Genomic DNA, 26,792 nt, shown 5'->3' on the forward strand with positions numbered 1-26,792 from the left:
TGTTAGTCGGTGGAAAGGAGATGTGGAAATCCCTTTAGTTTATTAATGCAAAATTAATTTTCATGATTGAAAATTACTGGTGATAAAAAAAAATCTACTAATCATCTTTCTAATCAGAGCTCCAACAGCTGCAGTTTATGCAGTTTATGCATCTATAACATGCATTCCAGAAAATTCTTGATCATCCAGCCCCCTTTAAACCAAAATACTAAACACCGTCTGCTGAGAGCCAGTTTGAGTTGAGCACGTACTACCATGGTGATTATCAAGGTAAAAAAAAGTGACACTTTTGTGAAAACTCTGACCTTAAGCTCAACAGTCTTGGCTAACCTAATCTCCATTCATAGTACACCTCTCTGCTGATTCGTACAAAATAAAAATAAAAAATAAAAAAAACACCAAAAGTGAAGCACAGACTTTTTGGTCCAGCTTTCATTATAATGAAGACACAGCACAAGCCTTGTTATTTGTCAGATATTATATTGTCAGATAATAATAAGGCTTGCTGGCACCGATGCACCAACACCACAAACACTATCAACACGTTGTCACCAGTTAGCTGAGGTGAAGGCTAGCAGATTTAGAGTGGCCTAATCAACACCCACCTGTCCCTCAAAACAGCCACACGCCAAAAGGGCTAAATGGTCTGTATTTATATAGCGCTTTACTAATTCCTAAGGACCCCAAAGCGCTTCACATATCCAGTCATCCACGCACACATTCACACACTGGTGATGGCAACTACATTGTAGCCACAGCCACCCTGGGGCGCACTGACAGAGGCGAGGCTGCTGGACACTGGCGCCACCGGGCCCTCTGACCACCACCAGTAGGCAACGGGTGAAGTGTCTCGCCCAAGGACACAATGACCGAGACTGTCCAAGCCGGGGCTCGAACCGGCAACCTTCCAATTACAAGGCGAACTCCCAACTCTTGAGCCACGATCGCCCCTAAAGGCGATCGAATTTACTAAAGAGAAGTAAATTAAATCCTTAGTAAAATATAAACAGATGAGTTAAAAAAAAAAAAACAGAAAAAAAATCATTCGTTATTGTCAAGGGAGAAATCAACTCAAGCAATGAAAATTATTTGGTGGCAGGTTGTAAAAGCATATATTAGCTGTATTTTAACATTGGAATCTACAGGGACTGATCCGCTTTCAGAGCCAGCCTCGAGTGGCCTTTCAAGAACATACATGTTTTTCACACTTTCATGTTTTACCCCTGGTGATTGCTCTTTGAATGTTATTGGTCATCTTGTAGAAAAGCTGTAGCCAAGTTTTTCATTGCTGCTTCATCATCAACTTTCAGCCCATCAGCTGCTTTATCTAGTAGAAAATCAGCCAATGGATTCTTAACTTGGGGTAAACCAGGATTGAGGCAGCAGCAAAAAAGTTTATAATAATAGTAATATTAAGAGTATGTGTGTGTTTCTTTCTTTTTCACCTGACAGGACACTGAAATTCTCAACACGGCTGTGCTCACTGGGCGTACTGTCGCTGTTCCGCTGAAGGTCGTCACTGTAGGGACGGATGGTGCGGTCTCTGATGTTACAGAGTCAGTGGAGTGCAAGTCAACGGATGAACAGGTTATCAAGGTTCGTGCAACATGAATTCTTTTTTTCCACTTTATCTCATCCTTAATGCTCAGCTTTCTAGTGGCATGCAGGTACGTTAACAGGAAGAATAACACTTCTGTTTGTGGGCTTCAAGAGTTTTTCGCACAGTGAAATCAAAATGAAGGTGCTCGTTTTCTTCTAGCAAAACATCAAAACATGTACCAAAATACATTAGTTTAATGGCAAGGGAAAAACAGAAAGCTGTTTGAAAAAGTCAGGTTTAAATCACAGAAACCCTAGAAGGGGGGGGGGGGGGGGGTGGTATCCTTTTCTCGTGCTCCAATTCGCCACCATGAAGTGCAGCTTGGCAGCTTTTTTGTGTAATCTTGGTGAGAAACAGACAAAAAAAACACTGATTACATACTCTATACTCTGCTCTTGTTTTAAAGGAGGAATAATTAACAATCATCATGCTGAAAGAGAGTCTGTATCCATACCACTTATATATTACATAACACCATCAAACTGTCAAGGTGACAAACTGCTCACCATGTCTGAATATAGCAAGTTTTAAATCTCTGTAAGTTGATTTTCATTGGCTTTTAGAGGTCTTACATAATTAATCTGAAACCTTACTGAATTTTTGGGAAGTGCTGCAAAGGATTTATTGTTAACATAAAATAAGGAAATAATTGTGAGCTGTTTACCACCACAGCAGATTTATTATCCGTCTCTGCGGCGTTATGTGAAAGGAGAAGCAAGAAAAATATAACTGGGGAAAAATAAGAAAAATAAAAGTGTTTATTCTTGATTGTGAGTAGGCGTGATAAAAAAAGAACAGTGCTACAAGTGTGTTGTGTTTACTATACATGCATATCAGATAGAAGAAAAGAGGGAGATCTCTCAAAGGGTTTAATTATCAACTGAAGTAGTACCACATATTGTGACGCTGACCTCAGTAGTCTACTCCCCTGCCCGCTCGTCGGGTTTGAGAACAGTAAGCAGTACCCATCTTTTCTTCATACTATTTTCAAAGGCATCTCAAGATAAAACAGCTTTATTTTTCCCCACTTCACTGTTTCTTTGAGACTTTGAAGTTAAATCCTTCTTTTCTTTATGTTATATGTAGACAAAAAGGAGGACCCCAATGCAGACACAATCTAAGTTAAGCAAACAAAAGATGAGCTTTATTTCACTAAGCTGATACTTCAAAAATAAAGTCCAAATGGTGATAAGTAATCCAGATACAATACACAGGGTAAATGATCTAAAGTTGATTGCAGCAAAGTGATGAGCAAAAAAGGGAAGCAGAGGAAGGCACAACGTGCTATAAAAGGAGAGCACAGGTGAAACATGAGCAAAGGGCACTTCTCTGACAAAGATAAGTGGAAGAGCAAGGCAAAGGCAACTGATGAACACAATAAGGGCAGAGCAGATAATTACAAGGGACAAAGATAGGGAGTAAAACAACAAAAGAAGCCCAAGGAAATGTAGTTACCAAAAGAAACCCAAAGTGACAACAGTGACACAAACATAGGGTCATTAAAGACAGGAAACTGGTAAACACTGGGAAACATAAGAGAGTTATATACGTGTAGTGATCAAAAACACCCATGGTGAGCATTGAGGCCTTGATCCTGCTCTTACAAACTTCCAGTCAGGAAATCATGCAGGGACGAGTCCAGAATAAATGGGACAAGTGATCAAAATCATCCAAAATGTATACAATTTTATTATTTCAGAGAGTTTGCAATCAAATCAGACTATCATAATAAAAGACCACTAATGATCCATAATGTACCTTTAATGGTGCAGCTCGTCAGCAGTGTAGCAATCACATGATAACTCGCTTTCACCAACAGGAAACTTACAGGTGCTTTTTTTTTTTTTTTTTTTTTTTAACCAAATCCACCCCAAAAAAATACGATCCCACAGGGGTGCTTATTACATGCACTAAGTGTACCCCTAAGAAATAATTGATACCACTGCAACCAAGTTATAATAGACACAGCAAATCAGTTTGCCATACACACCAATGCAAGGCCTGATTCCTGTGAGGCGTTAACCCCAACTCAGGGACTGCACATTGCCCGACTAACATTGCGCCTGGCCCAGTTAACATAAAAACAACCCCAAGTTTTAAAATACATCAAACTAGGAAGAAAAAAGTGGAGCGACACAACCAGATGTGCAGCCCGTCCTGCAAGACAAGACACAAAAAAGTGTAAGTAGCCTGTCAGTGCATAAATAAAACATTGTTTTCTGCCTAACATTATATTCAAATACAATACCTTCAACAGACTGCTGTGCTTACTGCACTACATGATTAATGCCATGTTAATCATGACTAAAAAAACAAAATGCAATAATCATATACATTTTTATGAACTTCAGCAAAAAAGTTACCTTTACAAAAAACATTCAGTCTATAGTTTGAATCTCTACTGAAGGGCAGTATGATCACAATATGCTTAAATAGCAACTAGATCTTCTAGTGGGAAGAAATTTTATACCAACTGACTTCTGCAGCTGTGGTACTTGAATGCAGTGAGCGCTTGTTTTACAGATGCTGCATGCATGATTAGGAGCTTGATTTTACCTGTGAAAATAGGACTGAAAACACCTGAGGTTTAAAATGGACCAATACCTTTGTCCATGTAGTGTAACTTCCAGCCTCAATCACAGCAAGTACTCTTCTTTACACTTCACATATAATAATACTGTGTTGAAGTTCACCCAGTCATCTGGCTTGCTCTCGACATTTATAGCGTGGTGTATTTAAGAGTGTTTCAATAGCAATCCAGACACAAACTGCCATTGAACCCATTTTAAAATGCTCGTTGTTTCCAAATCCTGTGAGCCCCCTCATATAAGTCACAGCTTTAGAATGGGGAAAAAAAGACAATAGATCCATCATTGCTGTACTGCACTGCAAGTTTTTATTTTCTGATGATTATTTTCTGATTTAAAGTGTTGCGCTACAGTTTCTCCTTGTATCCCAATAATGTAGAACACTTGACGGATCCAGTAAACCACTAAGCTTTAGCTCTTTAGGTTTTAGGAACTTTTAGAAATTTTGCAACCCCCAAAGCATAGTACTTCATAAATGTTAAATACAGTGCTCTCTCATGAGTCGGTTTTAGTCAGGTTAGTCAGACAGAATTATTTCAGTCAGTAACTCTCATGTGTACCCTGCTGTAACAGTAAGAAAACAGTTGTTTTTACTTTTCTTTTCATTATGATGTCACAGTGAAGTTAACCTATAAAATGTTATTAGATCCTATTAGTATGATGCAGTGTTTAGTGTGCTGGAATAGGTGGAAATAACAAAAAATGCTACCAAAGCAAACCAAGAATAAAAGCAAAAGAGCAAAAGTTTTTCTCCCTTAAAACACAGATGCAATCCTTGGCATGTTTTGTTTTCTGTCACGTTTGGATCTGTTCCATCATATTTTGTTCAATATCTAGTGTGTTTTATGTACTTTTGCAGTGCATGGTAGACATTTGTATGAGGTTTATCATAATTTTCGGTTAATGCCAAAAAAGTGCTGTGTAAGGTCACCGTGACCTTGGTCTTTTGCCACTAAGTTTAATCAGATCATTCTTGAGAACTTTGCAGTCTTTAAGTTCTGTTTAAGTATTATTTAAGAAATACCACGTTTGCTAGAATTAGACAAACAGATGGATGGACAGATGGGCAATCTGAAAACATTATGTCTTAAGCATTGAGGCATAATAAAAGAGCAAAAAAAAGTGAGACTAAAAAATGCAGAAGTAGATAGATTTAGTTTACTCTCTGGATGGTTGCCTTTCATACTTTAAAATCACAAGAACAAAGAAATTATCCTTGTGTGAGTTTTGTGACTGTATGCAATCCAGTATCAGCCTTGCATTCCTTGGTTTGCACTCGTTAAGACAAATAATTTGGAAACTTTAAATGAAAATGAATTGCATTCATACCGCTTTACATTTCCATTTAGCATACATCGAGGTGAAACCCTAAACTTTCCCTCATATCTAAGAATCCTCCTTTCAGAGTTCCAACCTGTTCTCATTACAGGAAGACGAAATATGTAGGAGGTGCAGTAATGCTGGAGAAGGCTGAGGGTGAGAGCGAAGGAGTGGGAGAGAAAGAGAAAAGGGAAATGAAAGGGAGGAGGAGGAGAAAACTGACAGACAGCAAGCTGTCACTTTTGTTCCTCAGAGAGAGGGCTTGGTTTGACATCATTCGAGAGTAAAGCTGCCAAGTTATATGCAAAGAAGTGGCGACAGATGACAGTCTTCTTGTGACTGGTTTGTTATAAAGAAGCAATTGTCAGTATTGAGGACATGTGTTGAAATTACCAGTTGTGCCAATCAAGCTTATATGGTATTTGAGAGTGGAAAAAAAATGAAATGCAAGTGATTACAAACAAAATTCAATGACAGACTGTTAAATACATTTGTTCGTCAAGGGGGAAATGTTTGATAAGGAGATTCTGGGGCTTTGGAGATAATGACAGATACTTCTGATGTTCATGCTGTATCAGTTCTTTATGTTGGAGATGTATTAGAGTAACTTTGGCAAATGACTGGTGGTGTACTTTATCCAGACACTTCATAATTTGTTTTGAGCAAGTGTTTTTCTCTCTGGCTAGATGAATTAGGTTTGTGTCATTTCGTAGCTCCATCTGTTAAGTTGGACCAAAGTCACATAAATTGTGCACATACTATGCTTCACACACAGGCATGCATTAAGAATAGAGCGGTTCTGAAACAAACACACACAGAAAAGAAACTGGAAGAAATTGAGTAATCCAAGCACTTAAATCTTTTTCAAAGCAGCCTAAATGATCAGATTTACTTACTATGTAAGTAAAAAGGTGAAATAGAGCAACTTTACTTCTACAGTGGATTTTTGTATCTGCTTATTTATTCTTATTTTTTCCCGGTTAGATTGTTTTGGCAATCAGATTCTAGAGTACTTTGCAATCTTTAAGTCATGTTTAAGTATTCTTTAAGAAATAACATGTTTATTAGAGTTGCACAGACAGATGGATGGACAGATGGGCAACATGAAAACATTATGTCTAATTATGCTTTATTATTTATTCCTATTTTATTTTATTATTTTTTGTTGTTGTTGTTTTTTGGCAGTGAGATTGTTCTTGAGTACTTTGCAATCTTTAAGTCATGTAAATTGTTTTGGCAATGGCAAACTCAATGTGCTTAACACAGAAGAACATAAAAACCTGTGTAGGTTTACAATGCCAAAGGCAGTGAAAACATGTGCTGAGTGTAGGCCTGTGTTAATAAAAAGGTTTCTAGTCTGTTTTTAATGTATGCACAGATGTAATTGATTTCAGGTCAGCAGGCAGCTTGTTCCGAAGAACAGGACAGCAATAACTGAAAGCACCTTCATCTGTCATGATCCTGGGTCTGCTGACCCAGCGTTTTGTGTTTAGTTTATGTAGCCTTCAGGTTTCCTAAGTTCATCGTTTTCATGCCTAGGTGTTTCTAGTTATTTTCCCCTTGTGTTTCCTCCATGTTAAGTCTCCCCTGCTTTTCATGTATTTCATGTCTGTGGCTTATGTTGTCAAGTTCAGGTTGTCATGTCTATGTCTCACTCTGTTTCCTGTTTTATTGTGAAGAGGTCTGGCGTTTCTGTGTTCATCGTGTTCAGTTTTACTCTCCCACTGTGACGTCATTATGTTCATGTGTGCCAGCTGTTTCCCCAGGTGTTGCCACTTCCCTCATTATCTTCCTGTGTCCATTTAGTCTGTGTGTTCTCAGTCATTCTTTGTCAGGTCGTCCGTTGTATTCACCCGTTGTACTCGTCCGTTGTTTCCTATGTCTCATCCCCAGGTACCCATGTCAGTTCACTATGGTTAAGCTTTTTCATGTTTTGTTATTAGTTTACCCAGTTTAGGTTATTGTTTAGTTTTCACCGATGCCCGATTATTTTTACCCTCATTGCTAGCTTCAATAAACGGCTTGTTTTGTTTATCCACACTACGTTTTGGTCTGCGTTTGAGTCCTCCTCTGCAACACATACGGTCTGCCCCAGCCAGACCGTGACATCATCACGCTTAGATCTAATTATAGGAACCGTTTAAAGATCTGCCCTGATGACTTGAGAGATCTGACTGAACTGTAGATAGTGTGTTTGCATCTTATCTTCCTCTCACAGCAATTTTTCCTTTATTCTTTAGGTGTCAGAGCGCTGTGACTATGTGTATGTCAATGGAAAGGAGACAAGAGGAAAAAACAGGGTGATGCTTAACTTCACCTATAGTTTTCTGAATGCACAACTCGAGATGAGCGTATGGATGCCCCGCCTGCCCTTGCTAATTGATGTGGCTGACCCTGAGCTCAGTCAGATTAAGGGTTGGAAGGTCCCTGTTAGTATGGGCAATAGGAGGTAAGTCATGACTGTCTGTTGTGTCTATGTTGTTGCATGTTGTAATAAAAAAAAAAACACATCATCACTTTCATCACTTCAGAAACTGACTCCGATGGGCCGAGGGGGCTTTATCCCACATCTGTATATCACAAGAAAAGTTGGCAACTTAAAAAAATCACAAGAATCAAAAATCTAAATTTCTCTGTGTAGGTCATAAACCTGAGAAGTTCTTAACAATCCCTTTATGACAATCATATTTTTCATTTGGTTAAAAAAATAAAAAAATAAAAATGGAGACCACGTGAAATTGGCTCAGTAATGATGGTGCAGACATATGAAGCATAATGCAAGTGCAGCTGCATAATAAGTGTCTAATAATTCACTGGATTGGTCTACAGGGGGAAAAAAAGTACTTATACTGAATAAGGAATGACTAATAATTTTGAGCATTACAGAGCTTGAGCATATTCCTGAGGGTTTAAAGAGATATATAGTGTACAATGATCTGTGCAGTGCAGCGTGAGTTGTACAAGATGATCCTAATAAAAATATTTAAATTAATGATCTTTCTGCTAATATGATTTCTGCTGATTAAAATAGAACTAACCCTTTTCAATATCAAAGATCAGTGAAGCACAGTGACTAATTTACATTTAATAATAGCTTTTATAATTATGATTTACTGTGATCATATTTATAGTGACTATGTTGAAGAAACAATAGAGCACTGTTGTGTTTATAAAGTGAACAAGATTTAGATTGTTCCCTGCGCCCCAGTGTTTACCATCTTTGTCTTTGAGCCAAGATATACATTCATGAATTATACTGTGGAATGAAAGCAGCGGTTACATGAGCTAGCAGATGACATATACGTCATGATTTGTTGCAGTGAGTAATGAGTGATAGAATCAGTCGTCACAGTTAGAGCCCCAGTTTGCTGTGAAACTCAATGTGCTTAACACAGAAGAACTTACCTTACCTATTCTGATGCTTTCAGGAGATTATATGGATATCGGTATTGTCACCTTGGATGGAAGGGTCAGCCCAAATCCGTCTGTGTGGTTTGATATGATGTAGGTCATATGGCATGGCTTTCATAGGCACCAACTCAACCATCAGGACACTCATGGTGTTGGCCCAACTTCTTATGAAGACAGTTTTTTAAAATTTGTACTTTTTTCAGTAATAGTGACGCTGCTTTCAAAATGGCCATGTTTACTATTTTTGAACTGGAAAACATGTTATGTAGTATGTAATGATGAAATATGTCAAAATAATGTCATTCATTATTGCAACAGGGGTAGTTACGGTGTATATATCATGTGTACAAACACTTTTTAATTTATATTTATGTTTTTTTTTGTTTGTTTTTTTTGTTTTGTTTTTTGCCTGTCCCATTTGGTTCTTTAGCCGTCAGAATTGTTGTCTGAAGACCAACAAGGATACCCAATGGATTTATTTTGCCAAATGGATCATCGTGGCATTGCCGTATTGGTCCATTTGATCGACCTTTGTTTTTATTATTTATTTTATTTTCAGTTGTTACAGACATGAGTGAGGGATAGGAAAGGGAGAAAGAAAGAGGAAGGAAAAGAAAAACAGAAGGGAAGAGGGACAGTGAGAAAGGGGGAAAAAATAATAATAAAATCTCCTGGATCACCTGTTGAGAGAGAAAGAATAGAAAACGAGCAAAAAAAAACCAAAGCAACATACTAAACACAACATCATCGCATTAATCTAGCTAAGTGTAAACAGCAGTAAATACTAAATATTCAATGTTGTTGTGCAGCACGCAGGACCGACAGTGCACAATGTGCTTTGAAGTAGCAGCCAAGAAAGGTGTAATTTAAGTCTACGAACAGTGAACACCCGTGTGCACACCTGTGTGGATCAGCGCGCTTGTATTCAAATGGTTTCCACATGTAATGGTCTGCAAGAGGATGTAGAGAGCCATAGCCCCGTCCCCCAGGGCATGAAGCAGGCATGGAGGAGATCCAGGCCCCAGACATCCAGAGGCCCCAGAGTGCGAGAGCCCAAGGAGGACCACCGGAGGGGCATCTGTGCCACCCTCATGGGAAGGGCTGAGGATCCCCAGACAAGGCGTCACCCAGTAGCCACCGAGCAGAAACTAGAGGGGGCTGCACCGGCGTGCCCGCCGGCTCTGCCGGCAGCCAGCTGTGCCAGAGTGAACCAAGCTGCAGGCCCAGAGGCCGGAGGCCTGAGGGCCACCCGCACCCCGGAGGAGGCCTGACCGAGCAACAGGCGCCAGGCCCCGCCAAGTAGCCACCGGGAGTGAGCTGGTACATACCTGAGCGCCCAGCCCCGGACACCAAGAACCACCAATGCACCGACCCCTGAGGGCATCAGTCACCGGCAGGGAGTGTGGTGAGGGGAGATAGGCCTTGGAGGGCTATATTTATGTTTTCAATTAAAGAAAGCACTGTAAATGCTAACTAAGGAGTCTTCGAGAGTATTTCAACTCAGAAATACCTCACATTTCCTCACGTTAGCGTACCACCCACAGGGTGGCACTCTAACACAAATGCCCCCTGCTACCTAAGCAAGATCACATCAATCATTTCTTTCAAGCGCATCACTGTGTGAAGAACGTGTGTTATGTGTACTTTAACAGGGGTGGCACTGGTTTATTAATGCTTTCATGGGTCAGTGTGCTTATGTGTACATTGACAAAAGTGCTATGGCTGACCTCTCACTTCCTGCAACAAACATGTCCTGACCTCCTGTTTCTGATGCCAGCAAATAGTGTCACCTTGGTTTAAAGTGCCGTCCTTTTGCTGATGTGGAATAAGAACCTGGGAGGGGATGGGGAAGGCAGGTTATAACTAAGCCAAGCCATTGGGCCACATCATGTTAACCTGTCAGCCCGTTTTCCTGCCAGACCGGCCATACCTCATTAAACCTAATGGGAACTGTCACTGTCACTCCACCCCTGGCCACCTGACCGGTAAAAAGAGGCTGGCAGAGCTTGAAAGAAAAAGACAATATGAGGTGAGAGCAAGGAGAAGAGGGAGAGAAAAGCAGAGGAAGAAAGTTGGAAAAATAGATTACAAGGAAGTCCAATAACAAGTTTATGTTGAGAATATAGAATGAGGCAGACACACAGTGTGAGAGCGATGATGATGGCATAGCACAGGACGAAAAAAGAGAGAAGAAAAACAGATTTATAGGCGAGTGATATATACTAATGGAATATAAAGTGGAGATGGATGAGAATAATGTGTGTGTCTTGTGCCTTAACAGGAATGGTAAGACATACCAATAAGAAAATACAGCACAGACAGGCCAGTGGGATATTTACAGTATTTTAGAAATGTACATTTTTATTATTACAACAGCATTTCCAGTTGGTGTGTAAAAAAAAATCCTTTGCAAATGATTTAAACACTGCAATTAATTCAGAAAACAGAAGACAACAAGTAGCACAAAGGCACAAAGTTCAAATAGGGGCATGTTTACCACTGTGTTGCATTGCATTTTTTAAAATACTGTAAGCATTTGGGTCCATTTTTGTTTCATATGTGATAAAAATTCAAGAGAGCTCATATTTCTCATTCTACTTATTATAAATGGGTGACAGGTATAGACAGCAGGCAAGTTTAATATCCAAACACTTTTAATTAAGGTTGGTGTAATAACAGCAGAATGTGATTTGCCATTGACCTGCTTAAATTAGCAAGGCCTTTACTGAAAAAAGATCCTCTGAATGACAGGAAATGTTGCTCCAAATGTGCAGGTTACTCATGGCATGTGAACTGATGCATGCTGGTACCATAAGGGATGCTTGACTTGTGTGTTGATAACAGGTAAGCGGTCCCTCTTGTCTTTAGCCCTGAATGGCGAAAAAAGAATTTCAGGAAATGAAAATCTTTGATCCAAAAAATTGGCCGTTAGCAAACTAGGCAAGGAGGAGCTTCAGCTCTCTGCTAAACCTTTTTTCTTTAAGACTCAACCTCTTTTATAGGCCAAACAATACTGATTAAGGCAATTATTTGTGAGGTCTGGCAAGTATTGCAAATACTTGTCACTCTGAACATTTCTGGTGTTTGTATTTTACTGCCATCTTGGGTCTGGGCTAGGTGTGCACCTATTAGCACGCAAATAAAAACGGATTTCTGTAGTTGCTACCATTAAAGGATTATTTCTCCTTCATTCTTTTCCACCATGTTCAGATTTATCTGTGGGGGGTTGGTTGGCTTCTTTTTTTAGATAAATAAAAATAAAGGGCTGTATAAGCTCCACTTAAATAGGAGCAAGAGTGTAGAACAAATGCTTTACAAATATCCAGCTGTGAGTTTAAAAACATTGATTTTTTTTAGGAAACATTTTCTGAGATGCCAAAATTGCAGAGTGTTTTCTGTGAGCCAAATAAATAGCAGGTACACAGAAAAATATCAGTTGCTCTTTTAAAGAAAATGAGAACGCAAGCCGGGTGGCAGTTTCTCTCTGCAAGCTGTTTTTAAGGGATTTTTGAAAATAATGGGAGGCTATTACTTTTGGAAAGTCAGGCGAACTTGCAGCAAAGCACACAGCAGATGATTTGACAGCAGTAAATACTTTACATCAGAGAGTTTCTACTTCATGGACACTAATGGTGACACAGAGTCCACAGAGAGCTCTCAGCGCTTTTTACCTCAAACACAGTCTGACATGGGTTTATGATATCCCTGCTCTTCAGGCTTGCCAGCAGTTGATCAGTGTTTTCCTCTTTTCATTCTTCATTAGGTACGAGAGGGTCACAGATGATAAGGATGGTGTCGATCCAGTAGAGGGGAGGACAGAGACTGCTTGTGTTGCCCAGTACCAAAGCACCACTCTGCGCATCCTCACCCACTTTGTGGCTGACATCAGTGAAAGTAGAGGAGCCATGGAGGAAGATGTACTGGGCCAGCAGACCTTCCTGCTGGGCACCGACTGGCAGGTGGATGTGACACAGTTGGTGAAGGAGTCTCTGAGGGTGGAGGACCCAAAGGTTGCCCAGCTTCTGGATGACCAAGTCGTAATCGGGCTGAGCACTGGAAACACCAAACTACAGGTTGTATTTATGTATATTTTATCACAGTTTCTAAAGCAGAAGTTGTACTGCATGTCTCTGCAGTGTGGCTGTCAGGATTGTTTTGCCATGACTGATCAGTGGGGATTTACACGTTCATCTCATAGACCTAAATTGTAACTGTCACGGAAGCTGCAGTAACTAATGCTTGAATCAGCCATCGCAATACAGTCTTTGTTGTTACTAAGGAAACATGCAGCTTTACTCGATTAAATGACCTGACTGGCTTGGTTGTTTTGGCAGCCAAACAAAAGGTCACAAGTGAGCACAATATCAGACGTATTTGAACTGATAAACTGACATAGACGCAGCAGTAAAGTAACCTGGCAAGTGGATTAGGAAAATTACAATGAGAAGTCTAAAAGCAATAAAGCAAATCCATTCATCTAGACTCTTTTAATGCAAAGTATTTTGATTAGGTTGACATTGAAGTATTAGAAATGTATGAATTAAGCAAAGCACAAGCACGATGGACCAAAACAACTGAATAGAAAAAGTCGGACCACTGTTGACTCTGGTCTTATCCGTCTTATTGTCACAGTCAATATTACCCAACAGGGTTTCAAGTTTTTTCAAGCTGAAAAGCTCCAAACTGTGCTCAGCCGCTTTGCTTTGTCAATGCGGAGCAGAATGTGGCTTTCTAGTTTGTTTATAAATGCAGGGACAGGACACACATAGAAAGCATAACTTTAATTCTCCACTAAAGATACCATTAGTCTACTACATTTTTTAAAAAGTTAATGGTCATCTGCTCCAATATTAATGTTCAAAATGTTATTTGAACTTGTAAGCCTGATAAATAATCATCATATTATTACATTTAAGAGGCTAAGTTATCCAATTTGGGGTCATGATAGATATAAAGATAGATATCAATCAGATAGATGGATAGAAAGTAAGACAGACAGACATAAAAGGTTAACAATAAGCTGATGAACATATGGTGAAGCAGTTATGGACTGAAAGAGTCTGTGCAGAGTATGGTAGAATGTTTTTTTAGTCTAAACGGAGTAAGATATAAAAACAACTATATTGATTGCAGCATGGAACAAACACTTAAGCCTATCATGAGTTGACAAAGAAACATGCCTTCATGGCACGTCTTGTAAAAGCTTGCACCTGTGCAGCCTCTCATTCTGTGACCCTTTCACCGTGTATCTCAGAATACTATTTATCCAATAATCCAATAAGGCGTTTCTCAGTATAGCACATGTTCTCACACACTAAATGAACATCAGTTGTTGAAGCAGTCGAATGGCGTTGTGAAACCTTCCATTTTCTTTTTAAATTCAAGGATATGTTCAATCAGCTATACTACAGTATTACTCTAAATCCACATGGGTTACTATTGTGCCACCACAACAGATCCGACCTTATTTATTTCACTTGTTAGTATCGTGGCTGCTAGTAGTATGTGACTGTGTGAGACAAGAACAAGTGCTTCTTTCACCGCTGGTCACAGGAAACTTTAAATTACAGATAAAGCGATATACAGTGGGGCAAAAAAGTATTTAGTCAGCCACCGATTGTGCAAGTTCCCCCACCTAAAATGATGACAGAGGTCAGTAATTTGCACCAGAGGTACACTTCAACTGTGAGAGACAGAATGTGAAAAAAAAATCCATGAATCCACATGGTAGGATTTGTAAAGAATTTATTCGTAAATCAGGGTGGAAAATAAGTATTTGGTCAATAACAAAAATACAACTCAATACTTTGTAACATAACCTTTGTTGGCAATAACAGAGGTCAAACGTTTACTATAGGTCTTTACCAGGTTTGCACACACAGTAGCTGGTATTTTGGCCCATTCCTCCATGCAGATCTTCTCGAGAGCAGTGATGTTTTGGGGCTGTCGCCGAGCAACACGGACTTTCAACTCCCGCCACAGATTTTCTATGGGGTTGAGGTCTGGAGACTGGCTAGGCCACTCCAGGACTTTCAAATGCTTCTTACGGAGCCACTCCTTTGTTGCCCGGGTGGTGTGTTTTGGATCATTGTCATGTTGGAAGACCCAGCCTCGTTTCATCTTCAAAGTTCTCACTGATGGAAGGAGGTTTTGGCTCAAAATCTCACGATACATGGCCCCATTCATTCTGTCCTTAACACGGATCAGTCGTCCTGTCCCCTTGGCAGAAAAACAGCCCCATAGCATGATGTTTCCACCCCCATGCTTCACAGTAGGTATGGTGTTCTTGGGATGCAACTCAGTATTCTTCGTCCTCCAAACACGACGAGTTGAGTTTATACCAAAAAGTTCTACTTTGGTTTCATCTGACCACATGACATTCTCCCAATCCTCTGCTGTATCATCCATGTGCTCTCTGGCAAACTTCAGACGGGCCTGGACATGCACTGGCTTCAGCAGCGGAACACGTCTGGCACTGCGGGATTTGATTCCCTGCCGTTGTAGTGTGTTACTGATGGTGACCTTTGTTACTTTGGTCCCAGCTCTCTGCAGGTCATTCACCAGGTCCCCCCGTGTGGTTCTGGGATCTTTGCTCACCGTTCTCATGATCATTTTGACCCCACGGGATGAGATCTTGCGTGGAGCCCCAGATCGAGGGAGATTATCAGTGGTCTTGTATGTCTTCCATTTTCTGATGATTGCTCCCACAGTTGATTTTTTCACACCAAGCTGCTTGCCTATTGTAGATTCACTCTTCCCAGTCTGGTGCAGGTCTACAATACTTTTCCTGGTGTCCTTCGAAAGCTCTTTGGTCTTGGCCATGGCGGAGTTTGGAGTCTGACTGTTTGAGGCTGTGGACAGGTGTCTTTTATACAGATGATGAGTTCAAACAGGTGCCATTCATACAGGTAACGAGTGGGGGACAGAAAAGCTTCTTACAGAAGACGTTACAGGTCTGTGAGAGCCAGAGATTTTCCTTGTTTGAGGTGACCAAATACTTATTTTCCACCCTAATTTACGAATAAATTCTTTACAAATCCTACCATGTGAATTCATTGGGGTTTTTTTTACCTCTGGTGCAAATTACTGACCTCCGTCATCATTTTAAGTGGGGGAACTTGCACAATCGGTGGCTGACTAAATACTTTTTTGCCCCACTGTATGAAAGAAGCTTGTGTTAATTAAATCAAAATGCAGAGAAAGTTTAAATAGTCTGCAGCTATCCAGCTGTCCATTTTAAGTCAACGTTGTTGCCTGTGTGCTATCAGCTTATGTATTTTTAGTGTAGTGCTTGGCATGCCATGCTGGTCAGGTCAAAGTTTATGGGCTTCATCGAGTGAAATCATGTTAAAGCTTAGTGTAGTAGGTGGACAAATGACAGAATCAGCTCCATAAGCCCAACAGTCAGCCTAATGATGTCATGGTCCTGGGTCGTGCGACCCAGTGTTTTGAGTTTTAGTCTATTTTGATGTTTATTGTTTGTTTAGGTTCATTAAGTTTTTCTAGCTCATTTGTTATTGTATTACCCTTGTGTTAAGTCTCCCTTGCCCTTCATGTGTTTATGTCTGTGTGTCTTATATTGTCAAGTTCATGTTATCGTTTCTGTCATCTTCCCCTGTAGTCGGTCTCCCTGGTTCGTGTGCCTACCCGTTATGTGTCATGTCTGTGTGGCTCTTGTTGTCTAGTTCGTTTCATATCTATGTCTCCGTGTTTCCTGTTTTATTTTGAAAGAGTCTGTTCTTTGTTCACTGCATTTAGTTTACTCTCCGCTGTGTTGTCATTATGTTTCATTCTGGTCAGCTGTGTCCCCATGTGTCTCCACTTCCCCTGATCACCTCATGTGTGTATTTAGTCCTCAGCCTTGCTGTGTTCAGTGTTGCGTCGTCTGTGTTCTCAACCACCATGTTTGCATTCATAGTTTTCTGTGGGATCATAGTACCAGTTTCCCAGTTTAGTTATAGTTTAGTTTCGTCACTGTGCTTTTGCCTTGTTTGACCCCCATGTCATCAGCCAAAATAAAGGCTCGCTTTTCGTTTGAACTCAGTTTCGTGTCTTCGCCCATGTCTGCACCTGAGTCCTCCACACACTCTCCACTCGGTCTGCCACTGTGGATCGTGACAAATGAACTACTGGTGGTGGTATTCAAGCCTTTTTATGTTTTATTTTCTCTTAAAATCAGCACAACCTATTTCAGCATCATGCTTTCTATGACTTGTGCTTCTCATTATAGGTCCATAATTTGTTGGACAAAGAAACAATTTTTCTCATTTTATCACAGTGGATTTTAAATCAAAAAATCAATTGAAGTGCACTTCCAGCTTTAATTCAAGGTTTTTTTCCTGTGGAGATATTCTTATCCATGGTCTCCCATTTTCAGGGGCTCAACATTAATCGGACATACAAACATAATTTCAAAATATGAGGATTATTTTTAAGACTTGGATCAAAGTCCTTTGTAGTCAATGACTGTCTGAAGTGTAGAACTCATGGACATCACCAAATACTGTTTACTCCCTTGAAATTTTCTGCTAAGTCTTTACTGCAGCCACTTTCACTTCTCTCTCTCAGCCTTCAGTTTTGTCTTCAGTAACAAAAAAACATTTTATATCTTTGCCTTGACTAACCCTTGGGTTGCATTTGGCTGAACCGTAGAAGATTATAATGTTGTACATTTCAGAAAATCTCATTCTACATCTATCAGCAGTCACATCAATGCTATTGAGTCTTACATGTCCATCCCATAACATTGTCTCCGCCGTGTTAGACAGGTAATGAGGTATACTACAGTTGCTCTTTTCCTTTTCCGTACTTTTTCCTTCCTTCACATTATTCTGGCACAAGTTAATTTTCATTTCATTGTGTTTTGTTGGGAAACCGGTGGTTTGCACCTTACTCTGGATTTCCATTTATTAAGGTTTCTCTTGATTGCAGACATTGCAAATGAATTCCTACCTCCTCTCAAGTGTTCTTCACTTGGTTAGACTTGGTTAGATCTCATGAAGTTGCTTTTCTTAACCATGGAAATAAGTCTGTTGTAAATAATAACTTCGTTGTCTTCTGTAGTCTTTGAGGCCTTTTGGTGTTTATAAGCTAGTCAGTGCATTCCTTCTTTTCAATAATGTATTAAATTGTTCTGTTGGACACTAAAGTTTTTTTGCTAAACTTCTGATTTATTTATTTTATGTTTTTTTTTTTCCAACCTAGTAACAACCTCCCCTACTTGCACTCACATCTGTTAGGCTTTCATATTTAAAATTACATTGCAAAGCAATTAAATACAAATTCAACATTTTGAGTCAACTTTAGATATGCCTAATTAATTTGTCACATCTCACCTGACCATGAAACCGCTTTTCAGTCAACCGTCCTATCCGGTCGTTAAGTAATGACGTGACGAATCCTACTTCCGGGCCTAAAGTAGTCTGCGTTTAATATGGCTTTTGTGTTGTTAACATGTTTAATGTTATGTATTTTCTTCTATTTGATCTCAAAAAGCTCCTAAAACAGTCAGTGATCCCTGTTGACCTCCCTCAGCTTTTATTACCGCTAATCATTTATTTAAGCTCAGTTTTAAAACCTTAGCATGTAACTACAGCCCAGCCCATGCAGCAGTATATGAATGACTAACCTCGTATTGTGGATGGATTATCTCAGTTATTCTCCTGGCTGAAGTTTGGTCCTTTTACAGCATCCTGCCATGCGATTACATTTGTTCCTGACCACCGAGAAGACTCACGTTAACTTTTATCGAGTGGAAAAAAAAGTTAGCTTGTTTATATTATGCTAACATAGCTGTGTCGCTAGCGGTCACGTAGCACATCATTATATACCAGCTAGCCAAACTTCAGTAACCCTACAAACGTCACTGCTGTTTAGTTTTCTGTCTTCATTTATGTTGGAAGTGATAACAGAGCTGTACGTTTTAATTTGTTTCCAAAACCCCGCAGTCAGGACATGCTATATTGTATTTAGATAGAAGCTAGCGAGCTAACTTCCTGCTAACTTCTAACTCCGTTAAATGTCATAAATTCCATTTTCATGGATGCCTGGATGTTAATCTCAATTGTTACACCTGGTAGAGCAGAACGCTGATCATTTTATTAAAGATGAAAGACTTTAGACAGTTTTTCAACTCTCAGTAATGCCATAGTGATCGTTTGATATATGGACCTGCAGCGGAGTTTAGGTCCAGACACGGCTAGTGACGTCAGACTTAACGACCGGATTAATTCTGAGCTTCCAAAAATGGGGAACTGTGTATATTGTATGTGCATGTGTGTAATTCCTAAAGTGTTAATGGAAAAGTTTTGTGAAACCCTTTGAATTGAAACTAAAAGTCTGCACTACAAATTGATTGTTTGATTTAAAATACACTGTGGCAGTGTACAGAGGCAGAACTGCAATTTTTGGTTTGTTATATTGGTTCATTCCCAACATCTTAAATGCAATTTTAAAAATAGTATTTATACAGGTGGACATATTGTAGTATTACACTAATAACCCGCAAGTGTAGCTTATTAGAGGAATGTGCAAGAGGAACATATACTCATTATTTTCAAACATTTTGTCTTTTTTGTTCTTCTACTGTTGATTTTATTCAGATATGTAAAAAGAAGATTGAAAAGCAAAGTTGCAATGGTTTTTTTTTTCTTTTCTTCGTAAATACACGAGCCATGGACCCTGAATAGGATAAGTAGTTACTCATAAATGGAAGCCCATTAAAAAATATACCCAAGGTCTTGTTAGACCTAGAAAGTAGCATTTACAGTTTTACATCTGACAGTTGTGTAGATTGTTAAATCAGCCAATAGTCTAAATTAATTTAGGCCCATTCCACATAATAAAGTGCTGTGAGTATAACCTTTTATCTTTTCCAGTGCTACCATATGATAGAGTGGTAATACAGTTTCATTTAGATTCAGCTTTGAAGTATTATAATGGAAAACTTTGATTATGTGTAACTAAAGGCAAAGATTTCAAAAGGTCATTGATTCTAGAAGATTCTATATCAGGTAGGGAATTGGAAATGTGATCGCCGATATACACTATGCTGCAAGTTTGATAGTGTGGCAAAAGAAAGTAACAAATCCATTTAAGCACTGCCTTTCTCACATGTTATGGATAGAGTGCTTACATGCAAAACACATTAAGCTATTAACCTTTGCAAATGTGTTAGTTTGTAAGTCTGAGACTCATTGTGTGAGCCTCAGTAGATTTTATATATTAGTATCGGTTGCACCAGACTAGTTCCAGGTGCACATGGGATTTCAGGTTCATACAAGACAAGGCAGCTCTGACAGCTGTGAATAGATAGTGGTAAACCTGAAAGGAGTACTTAATTGCTCTCTCGAGAAAGAATGAAGGAATCTGTAAACTCTAGAGCCAGAATAAGGAAGGGACTTGACATCTCTGGAAGTCTTCTGGGAGACTCTCACGAATATGGATGTAGGCCAAAAGCAGTGTTTGCGGTTTCTCTAATGGTGTGAAGCAGAGACAGAACATTTCTAAAAAATGGACAAAGGAGACTGATGAAGGGGTTAGAAGAAGGGATCTGACTTCCATCACAGAACTGGGGGAAAGAATCTTGACATCCCAAGATGAGAGCAGTACAAAGTGTGGGCATTGTTAGTATGGAGTTGGGGTTTGGTGGAGAGGAGTATTGTTCCTTTTTGAGCGATGCTAAAATCACTTCTGACATCGTGTGGACAGCTCTATAGTAGGTTTATAGATTATACCTTTAGAGGAGAATGATACAGGTCATTCTCATCCTTCTCCAAAATGGACTTCTTCTTAACTTCTCAAACTTTGCCTTATATACCAATTTCCTTGCTTCTATTTTAATATCTTAAGTTCCTAGTAAGTATGCGTCATCTGCAAATCCGTTTTTATTTAATTTTTTCGTAAAGTGGAATAAAATAGATCTAAGCATCCAATGTTGGAGGAAAAGAAAAGATAATGATGGTGGATTTACTTGAAGAATAAACGGCTGCTGCAAACTCTAAAATAATATAACAAACCAGCAGCTGTATTTTTTTTTTGCTCATTTTGCTTTCCTTTTTGTCTGTAAAAAAAGAAAAACCCAGATTTCACATCAATTAGTGTGTATCTTTATTTTTATTATTCTTTATTTTTGAAAATATTCAACAATCTTCATATTTACCAGCTGTCTGGTTCTTTAATGTTTGCTTTTACATCAAAGATCAGGTTGATGCCTGTTTTGAGACCATGCTCATTTATGCTGTTTAACATTCAGATATCAGTTTCATTGTGTGACTAGCAATGCAAAGAAAAAATGCAAAGAGCTAAACCAAAGAGAAGAAAACATGGAATTGGTCTGTACAAATGAGGCAGTGATCTGTGCTGACAGTTCATTATGGCTGGTAAATGCAGCCATGTGGGGGCGGCAGGAGGAGAGACGGGAGCCCTAATTGGAGCGGATGGGAGGGATTCTCATATCATAACAATATCACAACTATTTACATGCTTACACCTCTGGCAACTCAGAGACTTAGAGAGTGTGCTATTAGGGAGGAGATCGTTTTTGCCATGTGAGTTCAGGAGCACTTCATGTGTTAGTATGTGCCTGTTTTTATAATCACAGAATATAAAATCATAAAATACGAAAGTTTAGGTTAAAGAATACAAAAGAATAGTATTTTCTTTCTCTACCAATCAAAAGCATACGTTTACTGCATTTTTTGTTCCAGGGCTGAAAAAGTATGATTTTTTTTGTGTGTTCAAGAAACTAAATCTGCTTTGACCACAATCATTCTTAAGTCATAATGGCTACGATGAAGCGCTTTTAGACCGTAGGAAGTTCTTATAATTGTGGAAGGAAGAGCCGCCTTTCTTCGTGCTTGCACTGCAGGATCTAAGAAACATCAAAGGCCTTAGAAGTCAGTTCTCAGGGCTTTTTCTGAGCTCCTAGCTCCCAGTACGTATTCTCCTGGCACACCAGGGACCTTTGATTGACACAGCATCAGACTGACACCAGCTCTTGCTATGATAAAAAAAGAAAAAAAAAAACAAACATTGGTAAAACATTGGACTGACAGTGAAGCCAAGGCTTTAATAAGACTATGTTGTGGAGGAAATACATCCCAACTGTGACACATACCAAATGCCAGACGGCTGTTACATAATTTCAAATGTTCCTACTGGTGATGTGAATACAAACAGAAAAATAACCCTTGAAGTTATGTAGTTCTTGGGGCGCTACCCTTAGGGCATAGTTCTCAAAGTTTTGATGACTTAGTGCCAATTTAGGAAGCCAACGTATAGTTGAGGGCTTCACAGGGAAGATAAATCATTAAAACATTTTTTTCTTTTGGTGTTTATAATGTGTCTGTTCATAGGATGGTGTTTTATGTTTGTAACTGTGGTTTTTGCTCTAGTTTATACTTTCCTAAGCATTAGCAAGGTCAGTTTTTCTATTCCTTTAGTAAGAAGTCAATTATATTTATTTATTCCAAAGTCAGGAATGTTTAGTGTGAGCTGTGGCTACAGTTGAAATCAACGATAAAATCTCCCTTAGTTTTATACTACTGTTTTTTTCTAATACAAAAACATGGACCAACAATGTCTTCCTGGCGACCAGGTTGTCACAAAATACTTTTATTCTGTGTCATTTGGGAGAGCAGTTTAAAACCATGCATTTTCAATATGTGGTGATTGCACATATATTGTACCGACTTAAATTTGATAACAGTTGGCGTACTCTGTAAATATGTATTCTGAGAAGGAACTACCTTTGCCAAAACTCCATTTAAATTCCAGGATTTAGCAGAAGGGCTGTGGGAAAAGACATCTGATCCTTTACGTTGACACCACTATAAACAACAAAATCCTAATGGACTACCATTAGTAACAAAGCAATAAGGGTTTTTTTTGTTTGTTTGTTTATGTGTTCCAGGTGCTGTCCCCTCTGACATCATCAGTCCTGGCTGAAAGGAGCATCAGAGTGGTGGATGATAAAGTGAGCGTGACAGAGCTAGGGGTGCAGTTGGTATCTGGATTAACTCTGTCCCTGCAGCTCAGCCCAGGCAGCAACAGGGCTATTGTTGCCACTGCAACAACACAGGAAGTTATTGAATCTCTCAAGCAGGTATGACTTCTATAATAATATATAATATAGGTAATATAGACATATAAACATTTTACATGGCAATTTGACTAATAACTGCTCATCCAACAGTAAGACTAGAGTGGACTTGTTGATGCAAAATTAGCATTTTTCTGTGAGTCTGATTTGGCTTCATATTTGGCTTTATGCTCAGCCCAGTCATAATAGCTTGCAAGTTTAGAAATGGATTAGGTTTATTACGAAGTCTATGGTATTCATTGTTGTTTAGAATTAATTCACTTTTCATATACAAAGCTTTCTCTTTGATTTGCATCTCTAACCATGGAACAGCTCTGTTATTCCTATAATTATAATTTCAAATGAAGGTAGGCTACAGTCTCTTTCCCTAGAAAGGATATTTAGCTTTCAGGAGAATAGTTTTGTATCCGTTCTATCCAATTGTTTCAATGAACCTTTGTTAACACTGACTTTTCTGTCCTCCATGTTCCTCTACTTTATTTTTTAGTGTCTGTTTTTAGTTTATGGTCCTTATGTATTAATAAGAATTGTGAAGAATATTATTTTTACTGTGTAACGTTGGGTTTTTTTTTTTGTTTGTTTGTTTGTTTGTTTTGATTTCTTAGGAGTCCCTCATCAGTGCTTGGCTTCATTTCAGTGACGGATCCATGACTCCTCTAGATAACTACAACCCTGCCCATTTTACCCTGGCAGCCACCTCATTGGATGAACAGGTTGTGGTGGTGCAGCAAAGTCCAGCATGGAAGTGGCCTATCATTGTTGCCAAAGGAGAAGGTCAAGGTTTGCTTGTACGTGTTGAAATGAGCCCATCAGAAATGTGCCAGAAGGGAAAACGACATACTGTTTTAGCCACAGGAATGGCGAGCACACATGTAAGACTTGGTCAAACAGAGGAACAATTCAGACAGCCAGGTGGCCGACGTACACGCCCTGACCCTCCATATTATGGCGGATCTATCTCTGACATGGAAACTGGGTTAAATAACCGTGGAGCCACTACCATCAGGGGCCATGTTCCAGTAAGGCCAAGTGGGGGCCGTCTTTCAGCAGAAGTTGGAGCAAGGGCTCCAAATGAATTCTCTGAATATCCCGATCAGGCCGAGCTGCCCCGGAGCCGCAGCACCGATGAGGACTTGTTGACCTCCCGACGAGGCCTGACGGACTTGGAGATCGGTATGTATGCCCTGCTGGGAGTTTTCTGTCTGGCCATTTTGGTTTTTCTCATTAACTGCATCTCTTATGCATACAAGTACCGTAGCAAGCAGTTCTCCTTGGAGGCTCCAGAGGCAATGCCTCATGCACATGACTGGGTTTGGCTTGGCCAAGAGGAGGGGCTGTGTCTCCAACAACAGCAGCAGGACGAACTGGGCGGTACCCTAGAAGAAGGTAGTCAGCTATTAAATGGAGGCCTCCAGCGAGGTAATACTGGTGGAGCAGGATGTAGCTCAAGTGGGAGGGATCACAGGAATGAGTCACTTAACTCACCCACCACCAAGAGAAAGAGGGTGAAGTTCACCACTTTTTCAAGTGTCAAGTCGAGTAATGGGTGTCCTGCCCTCAGCCCCTTAGCACTAGTGCAGACCAGTGAGATAAAATGGGTATGTCCAGACATCGAGCTCGGAGACTCAAAGGATCTTAGGAACTACATGGAAAAGCTTAATGAGAACGCAATTAAGAACATTGCATAGGGGGTACTGGGTGTTTTCATTGAACTAAAGAGAAACTCACCTGAATGCCTTCAGACTAACAAGGGAAGGAGGGTTACGAAGGAGAGGTGAAGAAGAGACTGAAGCCGCTGTTAAACTGTACACCTTACCATAGCAAGAGGATGGTGCATTCAGCCTCTGTTTTTTCATGAAAGTACTCAGAAAAGGTCGAGCTATGGACTACAAAAAGATACCACAACACCACAGCATCAAGAAGAAAATGTGAAATTAGTATTGTTGCTTAAATTAAATGTATGTTCTTTGTTTCTAGTTTTCTTTCCTACGCACCATCTACACCGCTTTGTTTTGTTTTTTCAAATCGCCATGTTTTAATATCACGTTTGTTGTAATTTTTGCGACTTTCTGTTATTTTTCTAGAGGCTTCTTTCCCTGTCAGAAATTATTGAATCTAGGAGAGTAAGGTTAAAAGAAATTTTGTATTGTAAATAAAAGCAGAGTTTAATTTGGAAGGACTGTATGTATAGCAACATTTTTTAAAGTGATGTATGGTTTTGTTTTGCTTTAGTTTCTTTTCAGTTAGTTTTGTCTCCAGAAAGCAGATCCATGCATGATGTTATTTAAAAGGAGGCATGTGAGTCTGATCTGGTATGCAAACTGAAAATTTGTAGATAACTAATACCAGTACCCCTGGAGACATGTCATTCACTGTGGGTGACTTTAGCTTTGAATTCAATATGTTGATGTTGGTTTAAGAGATTTATTGGGCCCTACATTTTCCCTCCTTATATTGGTTTATGTAACCTCCTGTTGCATAGTTCACATTAAACTGACTTTTTAGGATTCAAAAGGACAAATTTTGATTAAATCAGAATAGTCAATATAAATATACTGACACAACCAAAAGTATCAAAGACAATCACATTTAAAAAAAATAAAAAAATAAAAAAAATTCTTCATTATAATTTTCCCGTAAAACTTGTCCAGGTTTCAAGTTGTGTGGCCCAAATTAGGTGGACGTCAGAAAACACATTTACAGTGATTTTTCAAATTGCTGTATGACATTTTGAATCCTGTAAACTGTAGAAGAAAGCCCAAATCTGACCCTTTTGCTTTTTGTCATAAGCAGTATTAGTCAGTTCCAACATTTTCTACTGTATGTCTGTTTTAAAATTGGCTGGTGGACTAATTAAACCCTGAAGTTGACTCTTCCTTTTTTTTTTTGTGGCTGTGTGATTTATTGGCCTAGCCATTGTTTTCCAATCTCAGTCCATCAAATACTGCTCTCACGAATAACCACAGAGACAGTGGCTTCATCAGATATCAAAACGATGATTGGTGCAGCTTTTGGAGTTCTTCACATTTCTCTTCAAAAGGCAAAAGTAAAAGATGTTTTTTGTTTGTTTGTTTTTTTATTTGTTTCACAAGTGAATACTGTTAAGATAATATTATATATTGGCTTTACGCCGCACCGTGATTTGAAATAGACAAACCGAAAAAAATATAAACACAATAATATTTTTACCATCATAATGTCAGCCACGAGTTTTGATTCCATAATGTCTGTTTGTTTGCTTTGGAAGCATGGTCTTTGGAAGTAACCAAAGTTGGATGAGTTAGATGAGAGGAGAGGGTAGAGTGTGCCAAGTTAACAGCCAAAATTTGCAGAACTGGTCAGCCCTTTAAGCCCCAGGTAGGTTTTTTAATTTAAATTTTCATATTGAAAATTTTAAAAATAAATCAGTGAGGAACAGTGTGAGCAAAACTGTGAGACCAGATGGCTCAAACGCACCACCTTATCATTATTACCAGTCAAAACCAGGGTTTTAAAAGCAATTTTTCTTTTCCCCAAGCAAAACTACAAATTTGAGACTAAATGCAGGCCCTATGCTATTGAGCAAGTGATACCCATGTTGTTGTACCTGTTTAAAAAATGTTCACCTCCAGTCAAAGTGTCAGACTTTGCGACCTTCATATCACTGTGCTGGATCAGTTTTTACCACAGAGAAACGATTAGCAAGCTGCATCCACAGACACTATGGGTTCATCACACAAATACTTCCTAATTAGTGCCTAGCAGCCTATAAATAAAATAATTGAATTTCACT

The 26,792-nt window shown here is 39.3% G+C and overlaps 1 protein-coding gene across 1 annotated transcript in view; it reads left to right on the plus strand.

Moving 5' to 3' along the window:
- LOC113025860 (transmembrane protein 132C) overlaps positions 1-25,901 on the plus strand; it is a 180,073-nt gene extending 154,172 nt beyond the window's left edge. Inside the window, exons 6-10 of the mRNA XM_026174062.2 lie at positions 1,453-1,596; positions 7,749-7,957; positions 12,683-12,992; positions 22,832-23,023; positions 23,626-25,901. Coding sequence (XP_026029847.2) covers positions 1,453-1,596; positions 7,749-7,957; positions 12,683-12,992; positions 22,832-23,023; positions 23,626-24,708 — 1,938 coding nt within the window. The 3' untranslated portion in view covers positions 24,709-25,901. The remainder of the gene's footprint in view (positions 1-1,452; positions 1,597-7,748; positions 7,958-12,682; positions 12,993-22,831; positions 23,024-23,625) is intronic.
- Positions 25,902-26,792: the final 891 nt, after the last annotated feature.

The sequence above is a fragment of the Astatotilapia calliptera genome, chromosome 7, assembly GCF_964374335.1.
Source record: "Astatotilapia calliptera chromosome 7, fAstCal68.1, whole genome shotgun sequence".
NCBI classification, from domain to species: Eukaryota; Metazoa; Chordata; class Actinopteri; order Cichliformes; family Cichlidae; genus Astatotilapia; species Astatotilapia calliptera.